The sequence below is a fragment of the Filicampus tigris genome, chromosome 10 (assembly GCF_054856515.1).
Source record: "Filicampus tigris isolate MCC_2025a chromosome 10, RoL_Ftig_1.0, whole genome shotgun sequence".
Classification (NCBI taxonomy): domain Eukaryota; kingdom Metazoa; phylum Chordata; class Actinopteri; order Syngnathiformes; family Syngnathidae; genus Filicampus; species Filicampus tigris.
This window is the reverse complement of record NC_141226.1, coordinates 19,196,521-19,213,179: the sequence shown is the minus strand read 5'-3', so window position 1 is coordinate 19,213,179 and position 16,659 is coordinate 19,196,521. Positions and strand designations below refer to the sequence as shown.

Here is a 16,659-nt window from a genome sequence, read left to right as displayed (position 1 = left end):
GCAATTTGGGCGTTTTAAGCAGCCAAACAACACATAACCATAATAAAGGCTTCATTTTTATTTGTATTTTTTCATAATCTAGGGCAACAGTCCTTACTCTGTTCTGAAATATTAATGCCCAATTTTGTTATCCCGCATGTCTTTATTTAGAACACTTATGTTATTATGAGCGTTAATGTGCTTTGAAAACGTATTAACATAATGTGATTCAAATGTGATTATGATTCCACAAAGGTCTCAAGACAAAACTAGAAATCAAAGAACCCACCTGATGATGCTGCCGTGGCCAAATTCCCAACTTCCTCCTCCTCCTTCTTCTCCTCCTTCCTCTTTTTCTTCTTCACGTCTTCTTCACCTGCTGTTCCCTTGAGACTTGCAGTTGTTTCCTCACTAGCACCAGCAGTCCCCACGAGGTAGTTCCAAGGCTTCCAAAAGGATTTGACAATCCCGGAGATCACCTGGAATTATTTCAAATTCACAGATGAAGCTGCAGTTGAAATGTAAATGTCAATTCAAATATCCGATCAAGGTTTCAAGGGTGGAAGGTCGAAAACAAAGAAAGAAAAAAAAAAACCCGAACCTTCTTCTCAGCAGGCGTTGGAACAACAGGAGGCCGGAGAAATTCAGGCGAGTCGGGCTCAAATGGCTCTCCCCAGTCGATGGTTTGACCGGGAAATATCCGAAGGCTCACGTATGAATCTGAGGACTGTGAGGACCAGGGGTCCGAGGCCGAGGCTGGGAACACAGTTGCTGTTAACCCTTCTGGTTTGGACATCAGCGTTGAGCAAAATGTCATCAAGTGGACTTACACGCGTTGGCACTAAGAAGGGACTCCTCCTCCTCAAGGTCCACCAGCCCGGTCCAGTTAGATGGAGAAAGGTCACCCTCACCTGAGCAAAAGTAACCACACTCTGTACAATTAAAGTACTACAACTACTTGTGTAAACAACAAAAAAGACTCCGGCAAAAGTCGAAGCACCGATTCAACTCCTGTAACTTCGAGAAAAGTGGGAAATATATTAAGACAATGTGATGTGAATGCTGATTAGTTTCTAAGTAATGTACATTGTCCATGTTTGAAATTGCTGAAAACTGGGAAAGACTGAGAACTATCTTGTGCTGGATTGTGGAGTTATAGCATGAAACTGTTTTTCACCATCTCAGTTTTCCTGATTTTTGGGGGTGTGGCTAAAACTGGGCCCAGTGACACGCTTAGGATCCGGCATGAGTGCCCCCTTCCCCACTACACAGCAACTTGAACACCATTGTTGTCATCAGTGGTTATCTGGTGCAATTGTGACATGCAATTAGCCAGCTAGCTGGCTAGCTACATCTTCCTTTGGGATAGTCTGCTATAATGGCTGCTTTAAAGCAACCCAAACATATTTTTTTCCAGAATACGTTCCCAGCAGGCCCATTAGTTGAAACACGGCATTCTGATTAATTTTGCGTTTGTGAAATATAAATTAAGCAGGAAAATGCACTCGTTTTCAGCCATCTCTGGGGACCATTTTGTCTTCTGTCCACTGAAAGTGACATCACAACTGCTCACAACGAAAAATCACGGCTGACCTGTTTTCTGAATCTGAGTCGTGATTGGTCGTTGTGAGCAGTTGTGATGTCATTTTCTGTCGACAGAAGACAAAATGGCCGCCCCCAGAGATGCATTTTGCTGCTTAATTTATATTCCACAAACGCAAAATAAATCAGAATGTCCTGTTTCAACTAGTGGGCTTGCATAGACCATATTGTTGAACGAAATATGTTTGGGTTGACTTCCGCTCTAAGGCGCCGCATTGTTGGCCATGAGTGTGTGCACGACATGAATAGAAAGATAGAAGACAGAGGAGGGAAAAAAAATGTGAATCTGATATCGACTGCGACTTAGCGTTTTAGAGCACCTCGTTGTTGCGATGTGAAAAGGCCCCATGATAACATGGTGGATACTCTCCAGCCACTGGAGGCTTTAAGCAGATATTTTTTCAGGAAGTAGCATCCAATTTTGAGTGGGCATAGTTTCATGTATCAAGTGAATCAGAGCGGTTGAGAGCGGCGACAATGCCTTGAAAGTTCGGAAAATGCGAAGCCATGGCCAAGCTTTTGACTGGTAGTGAATTTGTGAAACAAAATCTGCTCAATCTGCGTTTAATGAATTGATGAATCAGCTGTTACGGAAGTGACATGAGACAAATGTAAAACCTTTAGTAGTGATGGTAGGTGGACTCTCTGTTCCTGAAGACGCAGTACTCGAGTCTGTGAGGTAGCTCCAGGGCTTCCACAGGGAGGTGTAGATCTGAGAGATGGTGTCTGTGTTCTCCACTTTACCTGCAGAAATACAGATTTTTTTTAACAAAAAAAAAAAAAAAGGCCAACTCACTATAAGATTTTCAGCCAATATAGAGGATAGAAAAATTCTAAAGTAAATCCTTCCATTGCTTGTGACAGTCCCGCTTTTTCACAGCCGCGTGACAGTGTGAAGATGTACCTCAGGATTAAGTGTTGCCATAGCGACAACACTGACCATGGCATGTTTTGTCACTGTTATTACAGACCCAATTCGAGGCTTCGACAGCACCTACTTGGAGTGAGGACATTTGGCATGTCAAGGACATTTAAAACAACCTTCAGTCTCTTTGCTCTTCCGCATCATTGAATCGCTTATTTCTGTAGCCAATCACTCATCCGACACGATATTGCAATGCCATCGGACAGTCGTAGCAATCATCACGTCGAATCATTTCCCAGTCTACATCCGACTAGAGAACATCAACTAATTCTAACTACTATCATTAATTATTATCATTGGTTATAAAAAGTATGAAAGATAAATAATTCCAGTGGTGTCGTGAGGTTGAATTCCGTCCACCGCCACATTCATAACTCAAGACACATAACTCAAGACACTTGAGTTATGAGCAAATCATATGGAAACGCCGTTACAGTCCACACTGGGCCGGCCCGCGAATAGCGAATACATGCCTGTGAGCCTTGGCATTCTGCCAGTCTACAGGTGTTGCTCCACCATTTGTGTTGAAAATACATACGCTCACAGGGTTATATACCAATGATATCCATTAGCTTATACATGTTGTTTTACTTTGGTTGTTAGCATGAAGCGAATGGAATTTAAGGCAAAGCTATGTTATTCTTTTAAATACACATGATTGTCTTTGCTTTATGTTTAGTTTGACAGTACATTCAAGTAGGAGTGGCAATACGTTACGTTTTTTTTTTTTTTTTTTTTTTTAAGGAGAGTTGTTCACTCTCTGCCAAACTGCTGCTTGTTGTGAAGTGAGTTGAGTTGAGTTGAGTTCACTGCCACCATACAGTGCTTCAATCTTTACTTTTTGCTCTCAGGGCAAAGCAATCAGTCTGACTAGTTGCGCAAAAGAGAGCCGAACAAAATAAACACTTACAGCATGTTATTTGCTATCTAAAGTGCATAATAGTGCGGTGATATGGATCAAATTGAATCGACCTGTGCAAAGTTGGTGCGAATTACCCAATGGCGCAAACACGATACCTCTGTAGCAGTATGCGTCATACAGCGCTGTGGTGTTGTCACTTGTGATATTCGCCGTGACTGTATGGACTCCTGTCTTGTTCCCGCCGCAGTCTGGTCGAGGGAGGCTGACCGGAAAGTGGACGCTGCCATCGGAGAGCCAACCCGGGGCGCAGCTATCCAGGCCGGCCTTCCAGGCCAGATAAAGCTGCCCCACGGTGGCCAGCTGGCCCCCCAGGGACACGCAGCGGTCTGAGGCTGACGACAGCGACAACCTGCCGGGAACTGAGGCGTGGAACACCTCGCCTGCAGCCAGAAAACACAATGGCAAGACAGACAGACGCTAGGAGCACATTTGATGGCTGCGCTTAAAAGATTTGACACAATGAAGGAGGAAGAAAAACATGCTTCTGATAGATAAATATTTTTTTTTCAACAATTGTCCCAGGTGAGGCAGATAAAAAGCAGACTATTTTTAGTGGCATATTCAACAGCAAACGTGGCAGGAAGGCGTGCATGGACTAAAAATAATTATGTCACCACTGCAGTCATGTGGTTTACTCACATTGGTCTGCACATCGCCATTATACGTGATCTTTATGCCCTCATTTATTGTGGGGGATATATTCCATCTCTTCCTGCTGCAACACACCTGATTCAAATCCATCCTTTAAGAGGCGGGGCCCCGGTGGCCGAAGAACAGCTTCTGCATGAGGCTGCGCTGTGTATTTTTGATGCATTTTATTGTTGTCGTTGAGCTCAATAAAGGGCTGAAAAGTACAACTAACTGTGGCTCTCCTTTCCCACATGCAAGGGCATTAAAACATAAAAATGATCGCTAAGTAAAGTTGTAGCGGTACAGTAAAAATAATCGATTTTTGATCGCGCGTGTCGGTGTGTCGTGTGTGCGTGCGCTACCATCCAATTCTTTTGCAAAGCAGTACACGTCAAACAACTCTTTGGGGTCCCTTTTGCCATAATTCCTCACTCCAGCAGCGTACTCCTTATGTCCAGAGCAGTCCAGCTCAGTTGACTGGACAGAATATCTGCAGAGACAACGTAAACATGAATCACCTTTGCTATGCCAAAACTGATCAACGGAATGAGAAGATTGACTGCCGTAGAGATTAGAGATCATTTTATATAGGGGGGAAAAAAAAGGAGATCGCAGAACAACAATTTGAGGTTCCACCATTACTTTCATGTACAGTACCTCTAGTGCACCACAGCAATTTCCTGCTGTGAGGATAAGTGCTTTGGAAAATGAATAAATGGATGGTTCATTTTTGGGTATTAATACAAAATAGTGATTCAAAGCATTTTTTTTTTTTCAGCTGACAACGAAAGTGCAGCCAGCTAAGCGGCGAATCATTTCTTCTCTCCTCACCGGACAGTCTGATCATCCAGCCAGCCGGCCGCGCAGCTGGCGAAGCCGTCGTGGTACGCGGCCCACATCTGGGCCGACGTGGCCATCTGAGCCGAGTTCTCTTGGCAGGCTCGCCGGGCGTCCGCGAAGGAGAGGGCGTAACGAGCGCCGGGAGCCCGGTAATGAAACACCACACCTGCGGAAGCGCACAAATGCACACGCGGGGTTCGTTTTTTTTTTTTTTTTTTCTCGTATTCCGCAGAAAAGCGCGGCCAGGTTATTGCCTTGAAGAACATGAAGCTTCCGCGGGAATTTCACAGTTGAGCAACTTGAAAGAATATCAGTGGTATTCAGCCAAAGTGCCTTCATTAAAAAAAAACAATTACACAATTACACAGGTGCAAATTGAGGTGAGGCAAAAAAAAATGGGGCTACGCAGAGGACCACACTTCATTAATCAAGTCATTCATTGTGTTGTGAATGATTTGTTGAATTTAAATTCATGTTAGTAATGCTTAATTAATCAAAGGTGGCAAAAGTATTCGCCCGCTGTACATATACTTATGTAAAAAAAAGACTTTGATAAAAGTAGATCTACTTTTGCTAGTCCTAATTTGGTACCTCAGAAAAAGTGAATAAGTACAGATGCTGAAATGTACTTAAAGAGGAAATCAACCCCAATTTATTTCAAGAATGTTCCCAGCAGGCCCACTAGTTGAAACAAGGCATTCTGATAAATATTGCGTTTGTGGAATAAGAGTTAATCTACCCGTTTTTAGCTGTCTCTGGAGGCGGCCATTTTGTCACTTCTGTCGACTGAAAATGACATCACAACTGCTCAGGGCTCAGACAACGGCCAATCACGGCTCAGCTTTAGAAAACAGGCGAGTTGTGATTGGTCGTTCCCTGAGCCCTGGGTAGTTGTGATGTCATTTATAGTCGACAGAAAATGACAAAATGGCCGCCGCCTGAGATGGCTAAAACGGGTGGATTTTGCTGCTTAACTGATATTCCACAAACATAATATTAATCAGATTGCCGCGTTTCAACTAGTGGGCCTGCTGGGAACATATTCTTGAAAAAAATATGTTTGGGTTGATTTCCCCACTTTAAGAACAAAAGTAAAATGAATTGTTATTGTCAAATGTAAACAAAAGTCTACTTAATCTACTTAAGTCCTTTGTTACTTGCCACCGCTGTAATTAAAATCAAATCACAGGCATGCTAGCACATCAAATGAGCATCCAAATCATCAAAGAAAATGAAATCCTTTGTTGTGTCATCACGTTATTGTCGCTCGCCGCCGTTCTTACCGTAGACCACCAGGGGCACGGCGTCTCGCTCGTAGTCGTTGCCCATGACGACCTGACAGTGGTAAGTGCCTGAGTCGTCCGTACGCAGACTGGAGATCTCCATGGTAGCGTTGAGGGGATTGGCGGCGTACCCTGGCAGCCTGACACGGCCGCTGAAAGCCTTATTCACCTTGATTACATCACCTTTGGCACAGAGACGCAGACGGACGGACGGACGGACACAGACGGAGAGACAAAGGCAGATTTGAGAAAGGGGCAAAGGAAAACCCTCGAAAGTCGTTTCCTCAAGATGACAAGCGTCGCATGCCACCATCACTCATTTTGGATGACTTTTTTTTTTTGGTTTCCAACTTTATGGAGCCTTTTTTTTTTTTTTCCTGTGCAACTTTGGATGAGTGAGTGTGGAACATTTCAAGAACCCCGACCTCAACCATTTTTCAGGAACTAGTCGAAAAACTTTGTGACAGAAAGGCTCCGCCACGACTGTGAATGTCTTTCGGATGAATGGATGAAAAAAGGAGTGGAAGCCGCTAAAACTTTGACTTTTTTTTTCCCTCTTGCGATGGACACCAATATATAAACATATGTGTCTGTCATATTGTTTTACCTTCAGCTGACAGCACAAGACGCTCCACGGTGTCTTGCGCACCTGCAGGAAGCCTGACGAAAGTCCACAGGAGGCGGACGCTCTGAGCCGACGAGCTGTTCGGCAGAGTGAAGCCGCACGGGAGCACGGCTTCACCTGCCAACGGCTGCTGTACGGCGGGAAGAGTGACCCTCCGCATGTTAACGATGGAGGAGGACGCACCTGCAGCGAGGACAAGAGCGAGCACCATAGTGTAAAATAACGACTTGCCAGGAACCGTGCTTACAATGTGGCGAGCGGGAAGCGGGCTTCTCGATCCATTTTTGTCTCGGCACGTCGATACTTTTGGATTCAAGCGCAAATCCGTCGTCTCATTGATTAGTGCCCCGTGCGCTGTCGTCGAGAAGAAATATAAATGAGGGTCAGCTCTGGCTTTAAAGCAATTTGTCAGACATTGGGGATTCATTAGCGACTTTCACACAATCTTTGTCATCACTCTCGGAAGAGAACTCAGTGCTCATTACGCAAATGCAAAGTACCCGCACACACTGAAGTGAACTTCATTCGCCCCGCTCCTTTTTATTTCTCGGTTTGCCGACCCCCCCCAAACCCCATTGTATTCGCATAAATGTCAAAAATGATTTTTAAAGCTCACCGCACAGCACAAAGCAGCGTGCTTCATGGCTCTGCGCATGAATAACAATGTCACCATGACAACAGGATCACCTGAAACGATGAAACCAAACAACCTCGCTGCATCCAACAGCAACATAAAACCGATTTGTTTCCTTTCATTTGGCGTGACCATGTGCCCTGTGAGATAACAACATTCGAGAAATTGTAAAAAAAAAAAAAGCTGTGTATAAATACACAAATAAACAAAAGGCCTTTTGGAATAATACAAACAGCGCATTTCTATCCCTGGAGGATATTTCCATCTGCATTTAGATTGGACATCTTTCACACAGCGACCCCCCCAACCCCCCCCCCCCCCCACCCCCCTCTGAGATCATTTCGGTGAGCTTAGGAGAGCTCCCGCAAGCCTGCCCCTCAAATCAGATGTAATCAAACGAGAAGCGCGCAGCCCGAGAGCGAGAGGCGGAATGACATCGGGAGCCTGGCCCACAACGCTGGGCCGGGAAGACCAGACAAAGAAAGCTGCTGTAAATTGAATGATGGAAATGGAAGGGCTTTGGCTGACAAGTGTACTCACAGGCATGCAACTGACAAATGGCGTTGCTCAAATAAGGCTAAAAGTGAAAGAGCACTGCAAGTGACTTAAAGTGACACTTGCTGTTTTGACCAGACAGCTCTTCTTATTGCTGGCCGGCTCCCTAAAAGATGGCGAGGGGACGTTTTGAGCCAAGCTGGCCCAAAGAAATAAGCAACATTTTAACCTGGATTTTAAAGTGGAAATCAACCCAAACATATTTTTTTTCAAGAGTATGTCCCCAGTGGCCCACGAGTTGAAACGCGGCATTCTGATTAATATTGTGTTTGTGGAATAAGAGTTCATCCACCCGTTTTTAGCCATGTCTGGGGGCGGCCATTTTGTCACTTCTGTCGACTGAAAATGACATCACAACTACTCAGGGCTCAAGTAACGACCAATCGCGGCTGACCTGAAGCTTGGCCGCGATTGGTCGTTACTTGAGCCCTGAGTAGTTGTGATGTCATTTTCAGTTGACTGAAGTGACAAAATGGCCGCCCCCAGCGATGGCTAAAAACGAGTGGATTAACTTGTTCCACAAACGCAATATTCATCAGAATGCCTTGTTCTTTGTTAGGCAAGCCCCCTCTCTGTCCATTTTTAAAACCCGGTAGAAGACACATTTCTTTTCTCGGGCTTTTGATCAGACCTGAAATTTTCGGCTCTTTTCCGGTGTCAATTGTATATAGTGTTTAATGTCAATTTATTGGCTTTATTTATTTATATTTTTATTTATATTTTATATATTATTTATATAGATTGGCTGGCAACCAATTCAGGGTGTCCCCTGCCTACTGCCCAAAGACAGCTGGGATAGGCTCCAGCAGGCCCGCGACCCTTGTGAGGACAAGCGGTATGGATAATGAATGAATGAATGAATATTATTTATATAAATATTTATTAAGTGCTTTTTACAGCTTTAGCTGTTATGAAATGCGCTCTATAAATAAAATTGAATTGTATTGTATGTCAACTCTCACATCCAACGCTCAAATTACTTGTCTGCCACAATAGGATAAAAAAATAAAATAAAATAAAAAATCATGACGAAACAGATGCGTTTCCCCAGAACGTCAACTCTGTGAATCCCAATCCAGCTGCACTTCCTCTCTTCCTTTCCTCTCTTGACTGTGTTTTCCATGCTGTGTACTCAATGGGCAGGTCCACCGTTGGCATTGGGGGTGGGGTGGGGGGGGGGGGCACAGGTGCAAATACATCACCAACAATGACCTCATTCCATGAATTGAGCCATTAGGTTGTTACTTGTCTAGGGAAGGCTGGCTTCCATCAAAGTGCTGAAAATGCGCTTTCAGGAGAGAAATGAAAATCCGATTTGCACGTCTACTGAGGTGCCGTCACATTTCCTCCATAACGGTGGATTTTATAGCTGGCATCACGGTGTCCTCACTGGCTGTCCTTGGTATAACCTTGATCTAATCATCCGTCGGACTGCCCTGCCGATTGCCGGAGAGAACAAAAGCGGTGAAGGCTGCAAAGTCAATTGATTTGCATGTCGTTTTGACATAGAATGCTGAAAAAGTCACCAATAAAAATGCTAATGGCCTGGAATGCTGGAGATTGCACCTTATACACAATGTCAAATTCTGCCTTGGACATTCTCTGGGAGTTATTCCATCTAATCTTTTACTCCTTTCTGTGACTCTTGCAGCTTCTCTGTAAATCAATTTCAACGTGCAAGCCAACGCAATCAGAACAAACCACATTTATTGGTGCGCATAGCTTTGCTAGAAATCCGCTCAAACCGAATATAACGTGACCCTCCTTGGGCTATTTGGGTCTACTGTGACCACGGAATGTTGTCGGAGATCGGAAATCGGTGCAGTTGGATTCGGGGAACTCACCGAGGGCAAAACAGCGCAGCAGGAAGAGAGTCAAGAAGATGCGTGGCCCGGCAGCGCGCCGACAAAGCGCCATCTTGGACCTGAAGGTGACAGAAAGCAGGCAGTCAAGTTTCAAATTGTTTTGTTAGTTATTTTCTTTGCAATGTTCTCAACTGTAGTAAAACGATGGAGATATTTTAATGATGATAATCTTCTTCAAAATATTGGGGCAGTGAGGCCTAAATTGATTTGTTTTTCAGGTCTCAAGAGATGAATATGAGACAACGGATCCACATTTAAAGAAAGCAGTCAAGGCAAACATATTTTTTTCAAGAATATGTTCTATGCAAGCCCACTAGTTTAGACAAGGCATTCTGATAAATGTTGCGTTTGTGGAATAAGTGTTAATCCACTCGTTTTTAGCCATCTCTGGGGGCGGCCATTTTGTATTCTGTCCACTGAAAATGACATCATAACTACTCACAACGACCAATCACGGCTCAGATTCAGAAAACAGCTCAGCCGTGATTGGTCGTTGTGAGCAGTTGTGATGTCATTTTCAGTCGACAGAAGACAAAATGGCCGCCCCTGGAGATGGCTAAAAACGAGTGCATTTTGCTGCTTAACTTATATATCCACAAACGCAAAATGAATCAGACTGCCGTGTTTCAACTAGTGGGCCTGCTGGGAACATATTCTTGGGTTGACTTCCCATTTAAGTTTTTTTTTTTCCAGGCGCTTACATCAGGATGTGATCCATGACTTAGAAGATAGCAACTTTTGTTTGAATGCAGACCTTTTTCACGTGAACAAAAGTATTGGAACATGTTCAGCTGTCTTTTGTTGCCTACGATAAATAGCACCGAATGTCTACAAACTATTTTCACTCCTTTTCGTCTAAAAACAAAACCAAACAGACACTCAATGACGAGGGGCAAAAACGCAAAAAGAGGTGGACTTAGATGACGCCTCTCCGACAGTGAATGAATTAAGTCAATAGATTTCTTTTCACTGTTATTTTCAGCACGGCAAATTGGTTAATACTTTGAATAAATAAATAACTACATAGACCATCTGGGGACTGCCTATTAGTGTCGACTTCTGGAAAAATGTGAAATTGACCATTTTTGGGCATGTGAGGTTTTTGCCCAGCAACGCTGACGTGTACCCGGCGATTGTTTCGCAACCAGTCCAGGGTGCACCTCGCTTGGATTTGCTCCAAGTCACCTGTGACCCAAAATCAAGATCCTCTTTACATGAAATTGATGGACAAATGAATGGATGGATGCTGTGCGCCTCCATTTGAGTCCCATCGAGTAAATAATTCATGAAAGCCTCCTCACCCTCACCAAGGTAACTGCAACTCATTCCAACAGCATCCCCCAATGCTCTGAAAGACGATTACGCAACAGCGATTCAACCAGCACAACAATATCAGTCTTTCGGACCATGTGAAGGAAGCTTCGCTAAAAGTGCAGTGTGTGAGGCGAAAGAAAAGCATTGCCTGGAGATAGTATATCACCCCCGTGACATCCACTAAAGCACATGGCACCGAACAACAACCGCGTGAGTGTTTTTTAATGGGAACTAAGTTGGGCTCTTCAAAAGCGGGTCCTGGTGTGGGTGAAACCCCGCTGTGGCACACACTTGAAAACGTCCCGCCGGTGAAAGGGGCTTGGACCTCGTGATGGGCTGTGACAGATTGGGGTCGAGCCGCTGGACTCTTTGGACGCGAACTTTGGGTTGCGCTCGCTGGGTGCTGCTTTGTCAAGCTTCGGACCAACTCAAGACGTTTGCCCACCGTCGGACGCATATAAAAAAAAATGTGGAATCCGACAGCCTGGCCACCTCGATTCCCCGCCGTCACAATTCACGGTTTGTTTTGGGACATGTGGACATGTTGACAACTATCAACACCCGCACAGGCATCACGTGTGAACGCCTCCTCATGAATCACGCGCTCGACACAAATTGCCTCTCAAATGCTCCAGTGGACTTCAACGTGGACGTTTATTGGAGATATTTTGACCACCGCTTTGTGTGAAAGGATGTTGGAAGCCAGTGACAGAGATCCAAAAAGTGCCACTCGACTGGCGTGTAAATCAGGGATCGGCATTCAACTGTCTGCTCGGCAAGAAGACATAAGCCAAATCGCTTCCGAACTGCTACGTGTGAAAGAGGGAATTTTAACGAGTGTGTCATTTTACGGCTGTGTTACGGTCAGTAATTCGGCCAAAATATCCATCCAACCATTATCCAAAGCGCTTATCCTCGCAAGGGCGCCGGAGCCCATCCCAGTTGTTTCCGGGCATGAGGCGAGGGACACCCCGAACTGGTCGCCAGCCAATCGCAGGGCGCACACAGACAAAAAATTAAAAAGAAAAAACACTCCCACTCACAAACTAGGGGACAATTTCGAGTGCTCAACTAACCTAGCGTGTATGTTTTTGGAATGTGAGAGGAAACCGGTGAAAACAAGCACGGGGACAACATGCAAAGTCCACACAGCAAGGCCGGGGGCCAGATTCGAACCCACAACCTCTGCACTGCGAGGCAGATGTGCTAACCAGTCACACAACTGTGCCGCCCCGACAAAATGGACTGTATAAAATTCTCTAAGTGATATTTTGCATTCACATTACATCTTTCTGAAAGCGTGGCTCGATCCATTTGCCCCGAGGAGCCTTTTTTTCCACTTTAAATACATTTAAACTTATTACGATAAAGTTTGGAAACACATTGTAAACATATTTGAAAAAGACAAAAACAAATGGGTGGCGTATGATGTCTGCGAGTCGGCGTGTGAGTGTGTGGCCGTGTGAGCTGTGGCTCACAGAAGCTTTTTTTTTTTTGTGGTGTATTTTTTTTTTTCTTAAATGTTTTTTTATTAGAAGCAACAAAACAAACAACTTCACATAAAAACCATTCAAAACCCACAGCAGCTTTTGCACAAGTGTGTTTTTGCGGATTTGATGTTCTCGCAGCCTTCAGTATGCGGTGACTGTGGCTCTCCTTTCCCAAAGGCGAGGGCATCACTCTAATCATATCGAATCGGCGTCCCAAATGGAATGAATGAATGAATTCATCCATTCCAGCACCCACAAAAAAATTGGAAGCCAAACTGTAGTAAACCAGTTGAGCTTTGCTGCCACTTTTGCCCCTGCGGTCGTGGAGCATTTCCTCGTCGGGCGTCACATCCGACTGCGGACGATGCGCATGATAGGCCAGTGAATTCTGCGTTCATGTGCACTTCGACGCGCGTGGTGACACAAGCACACTTTTTGTCGGCTGGCATCTCCGTTCAATTTCAATCCAAGCCTGCTCAAGCCTGAACTCATCTCTGCTTCACAGATGATACACTAAGCGCCGCATACTGTTGATGCGCTTTTGTACTTGCCAAGGAAAAGGCGCTTTCTGCATGAATTGTTTTGTCGTCATTTCCTTTCCTTCGAAAAAGTGAAGAGTCAAACTGTCAGTCTTGCATGTCACCACGTCGCAAGTGAACGAAGCCCACCCTAATTATGTCACAGCAAACCCTCAAGAGCAGACGGCTCCCGATGAGTGACGGCAGAGAACTGGATAAGAGCGACGAGAAGAAGAAGGAAGACAAATGAAAGCGAGGTCATTTCATCGCCCTTGTCACATCCTCACAATGAAAGCCGGTCCTCAAAGCCGCTGGAGGGAAGCTCATGTGCTCTTCTGCATTCACAAATGGCACAGGCGGGCCATCTTGACTTTAAAAAAAAAAAAAAAAAAAAAATCGTATTGTGAATGGAAGAGAATACAATGGTGTCTTGAGATATGAGCCAGCCAACTTTTTCCAGATGCGAGCTTTCATTGACTTGTGAGCAAAAATCCCAGATGCTTTATGGGCAGCGAACTCAACTCAACTCAACTCAACTTAGAAACTTCACAAGGAGCAGAAGTTTGGCAGACAGTGAACAAGTCTGAAAAAAGAGGTCTTAAGCTGCTTCTCCCAATTGAAGTTCAATTTCAAACAAAACAAAGAGAATCGCGTTGCGCATTTAAAACAACCACAGGACTTTGCCTTTCGCTAGCTTAATGCTAACACACAATGCAAAATGGCATAAAGGGCTAACGAAAGGCATGCTGTGACGGGCCCAACTGATTAATCGGCTGGCTGATTTAATTGGCCGATAATAGCTCTTTTAAAATCGCAAACACGTTTTTTTTGGCAAGTACGAATTAAAATATTACAACAGATAATGACATTGAAACACCCACCCCCCCTCCAAAAAAATTGGCAAAAAAAAATCTGCCCATTTTTGCCACTTTTTCTCTCTGTTGTAAAGTTTGCTTGCAAACGTCACATGACCAAAGCTGGGAAACAGGTGAGCTGCGGTCGTTACCTGGACGCTTTGTCATTCTGGTGGATTTTTCGGCTAAATTCATATTCCGCAAATGCAATAGCAATCACATCAACAAAAAAAAAAAATGGCCATCCGAAATGTCTCGTGGCCACCTCTGTCTGAAATTGGTCAAATGGTGCAAACGTTTGCAGGGAGAGGAGCGATTTAATATTATTAAAGCGACCGAAACATTCATCACAATCACAGAGACAAGAGTGAACTTGGATGACTCAAACTATTCATCTCTTGTGCGCATTTATCATGCTGTCACACAGACGCGCACACGCACACGCACACACACGTTGCTCAGCGCGCCTGGTGACTAATCGCCATCATGCAAAACAACTAATGACTCATCACTTTGTTCTTTACATGGAAAAAGCTGAGATTCGCCATCCATCTGAAACACTGACCGGATCTTAGATTAATTTTACGGCCTCCACACGCCAATCCGACGTCGGCCGTTGAAAAGTCGGGTCAAGCCGTCTATTTGGTGCGTCCCGCAACCGGGCCGTCTGGGGGGGGGGCGTGTTCGGGGAAGTGACGAATGCGGACAAACGGTGAAAATCGAAGCTTTTCTTCAAGAATTAAATCAACTTCGCTCATTTTTCACATCTCCTCTACGGAAATAATGGCTGGCTATACAGAAGAGCGCAAAAAATAAATAAATAAAAGACCGCCGTCATTCGACATCGTCGTGAAACGATAGGATTTTTTTTATACTTGAGTTTATTTTCATCCAGAAACCGTTTGTAATTGTTTGGTAAATATACCAACTCCGATGGCATGGAGGAGAGGGGGGGGGGGGGGTACTACTTCTTACGCATGCGCAAAAAGGTCCGGAGTAGTTGACGCCTGTTTTTAGCCATCTTCAGGGGGCGGCCATTTTGTCATTTCTGTCGACTGAAAATGACATCCCAACTGCTCAGGGCTCAGGTAACGACCAACCACGGCTCAGCTTCAGAAAACAGGCGAGCCGTGATTGGTCCTTCCCTGAGCCCTGGGTAGTTGTGATGTCATTTATAGTTGACAGAAAATGACAAAATGGCCGCCCCCACAGATGGATAAAAAGGGGCGGATTTTGCTGCTTAACTCATATTCCACAAACGCAATATTTATCAGAATGACATGTTTCAACTAGTGGGCCTGCATAGAACATAATCTTGAAAAAAAATATGTTTGGGTTTATTAAAGGCTCTCAAGACAGAAGGAATATGAGGTACAACAATGTGTGTGCGTCGCAAGAAAACATTCCTGACCGTGATTGACAGCTCTTATGACAGCCATCTGTCTGAAGACACATGAACATTTCTCCTCTCCGATCCTCATCTCAACCGCCACTTGCGCGGTGTTCCCCAACTATATCATCCTTCACTCTTGTTTTTATTGGTTCGTACAGTATGCAGGCAGGCAGGGCCGAATTTAGCGTTGTAGTAGTTGTCATTCAGCGGAGTACCACGTCATGCCAAAACATGCTGGGCAAGATGAACGTAGAAGCAGCGTAAATAAGAGCAATAAGAAGAGCCAAAAAGTTCCCAAATATCCTCCAGCGATGGTCTTCGTTCCCAAATAGCCAAAAGAATTACGCCTGTGAGGATTGTAACCTCCGTACAATCTCTGCTCATCTGCATTAGCCTCTCGATGGCTTTTCGCATTACCATATATGCTAACATGAAGCTACTTTAAGATCTATGCTGAAATGTCCTTTTCTGATTTTAACAAATGTTTTTTGGAGGGGTTTTGTTTAAGGTTTCATATATTTTAGTTGGAGAGTATATGTTTGAGTGGCAGGGTTAAAGATTAACATCATTTAGCTCAGGATAGCTAAACTGCTGTCCACGTGATCACGACAACAGCTGGGCCCCAAAGCGGCAAAGGACAAAGGCAAAAGTTCAAAAGGTTCAGGTCTTGGTGTGCGAGTCCACGCTATTATCCCGGGATTTCGCCACACAAGCGGGAGACGTTGTAGCGCCGTCGGGGAAGCGGGCGGAGAGAAATGAAAACATGTGAAATGGAGGAAAAGATAGCCGCGCGCTGACCGGTTTTGATGCGAACGTTTGTTTGGCTTTAGGATGCGCTGCGCTGGTGGAACGCTGACGGCGCGGACGAGAGATAAACGCAACATTGTCCTTCAGGTGTCTTTCACACATTCAGCAAAGACACAGACAAAAAGTGCTGAGAGGAGATGTTTCATGCAGTGTGATGGAGGGGGACAAAACAAACCACTCCAATCCAAATAAATAAATAACCATCCAAATGTGACAGCAAAATATAACAGAAACAGAATATCACAATAGAGAAAATGCTGATAAAGCTTAGCAGGAAGAAGAAAAAAAAAAAAGGTCACTTGTAAGTGACGGAGCGTTTGTCTCGCGCCAGGTGTCAACTTTAAGGGCCAGACAAAGACAGGGCCGTTTCCTTTGTGTGGACGCGTTGCTCAGCTGCGCTCGCCATCATCCGCGCTGGTAACC

At 44.7% G+C, this 16,659-nt stretch overlaps 1 protein-coding gene and 1 long non-coding RNA gene across 5 annotated transcripts in view; one reads left to right on the top strand and one right to left on the bottom strand.

The window, feature by feature from the left end:
- LOC147141177 (neurocan core protein-like) overlaps nucleotides 1-16,659 on the bottom strand; it is a 43,172-nt gene that overhangs the window by 16,618 nt on the left and 9,895 nt on the right. For all 4 annotated transcript variants that reach the window (XM_086042854.1, XM_086042856.1, XM_086042855.1 and 1 more), the window contains 10 exons: nucleotides 9,840-9,919; nucleotides 6,789-6,989; nucleotides 6,182-6,364; nucleotides 4,890-5,064; nucleotides 4,421-4,548; nucleotides 3,524-3,808; nucleotides 2,200-2,325; nucleotides 810-890; nucleotides 581-735; nucleotides 269-458 (listed from right to left, as the gene is read on the bottom strand). In XM_086042854.1, coding sequence (XP_085898980.1) covers nucleotides 269-458; nucleotides 581-735; nucleotides 810-890; nucleotides 2,200-2,325; nucleotides 3,524-3,808; nucleotides 4,421-4,548; nucleotides 4,890-5,064; nucleotides 6,182-6,364; nucleotides 6,789-6,989; nucleotides 9,840-9,912 — 1,597 coding nt within the window. In that variant the 5' untranslated portion in view covers nucleotides 9,913-9,919. The remainder of the gene's footprint in view (nucleotides 1-268; nucleotides 459-580; nucleotides 736-809; nucleotides 891-2,199; nucleotides 2,326-3,523; nucleotides 3,809-4,420; nucleotides 4,549-4,889; nucleotides 5,065-6,181; nucleotides 6,365-6,788; nucleotides 6,990-9,839; nucleotides 9,920-16,659) is intronic.
- On the top strand, nucleotides 121-8,271 carry LOC147141178 (uncharacterized). The gene is made up of 4 exons (XR_015088355.1): nucleotides 121-900; nucleotides 2,551-3,950; nucleotides 4,837-5,047; nucleotides 6,376-8,271. It is a non-coding gene; the product is annotated as an uncharacterized LOC147141178 (long non-coding RNA).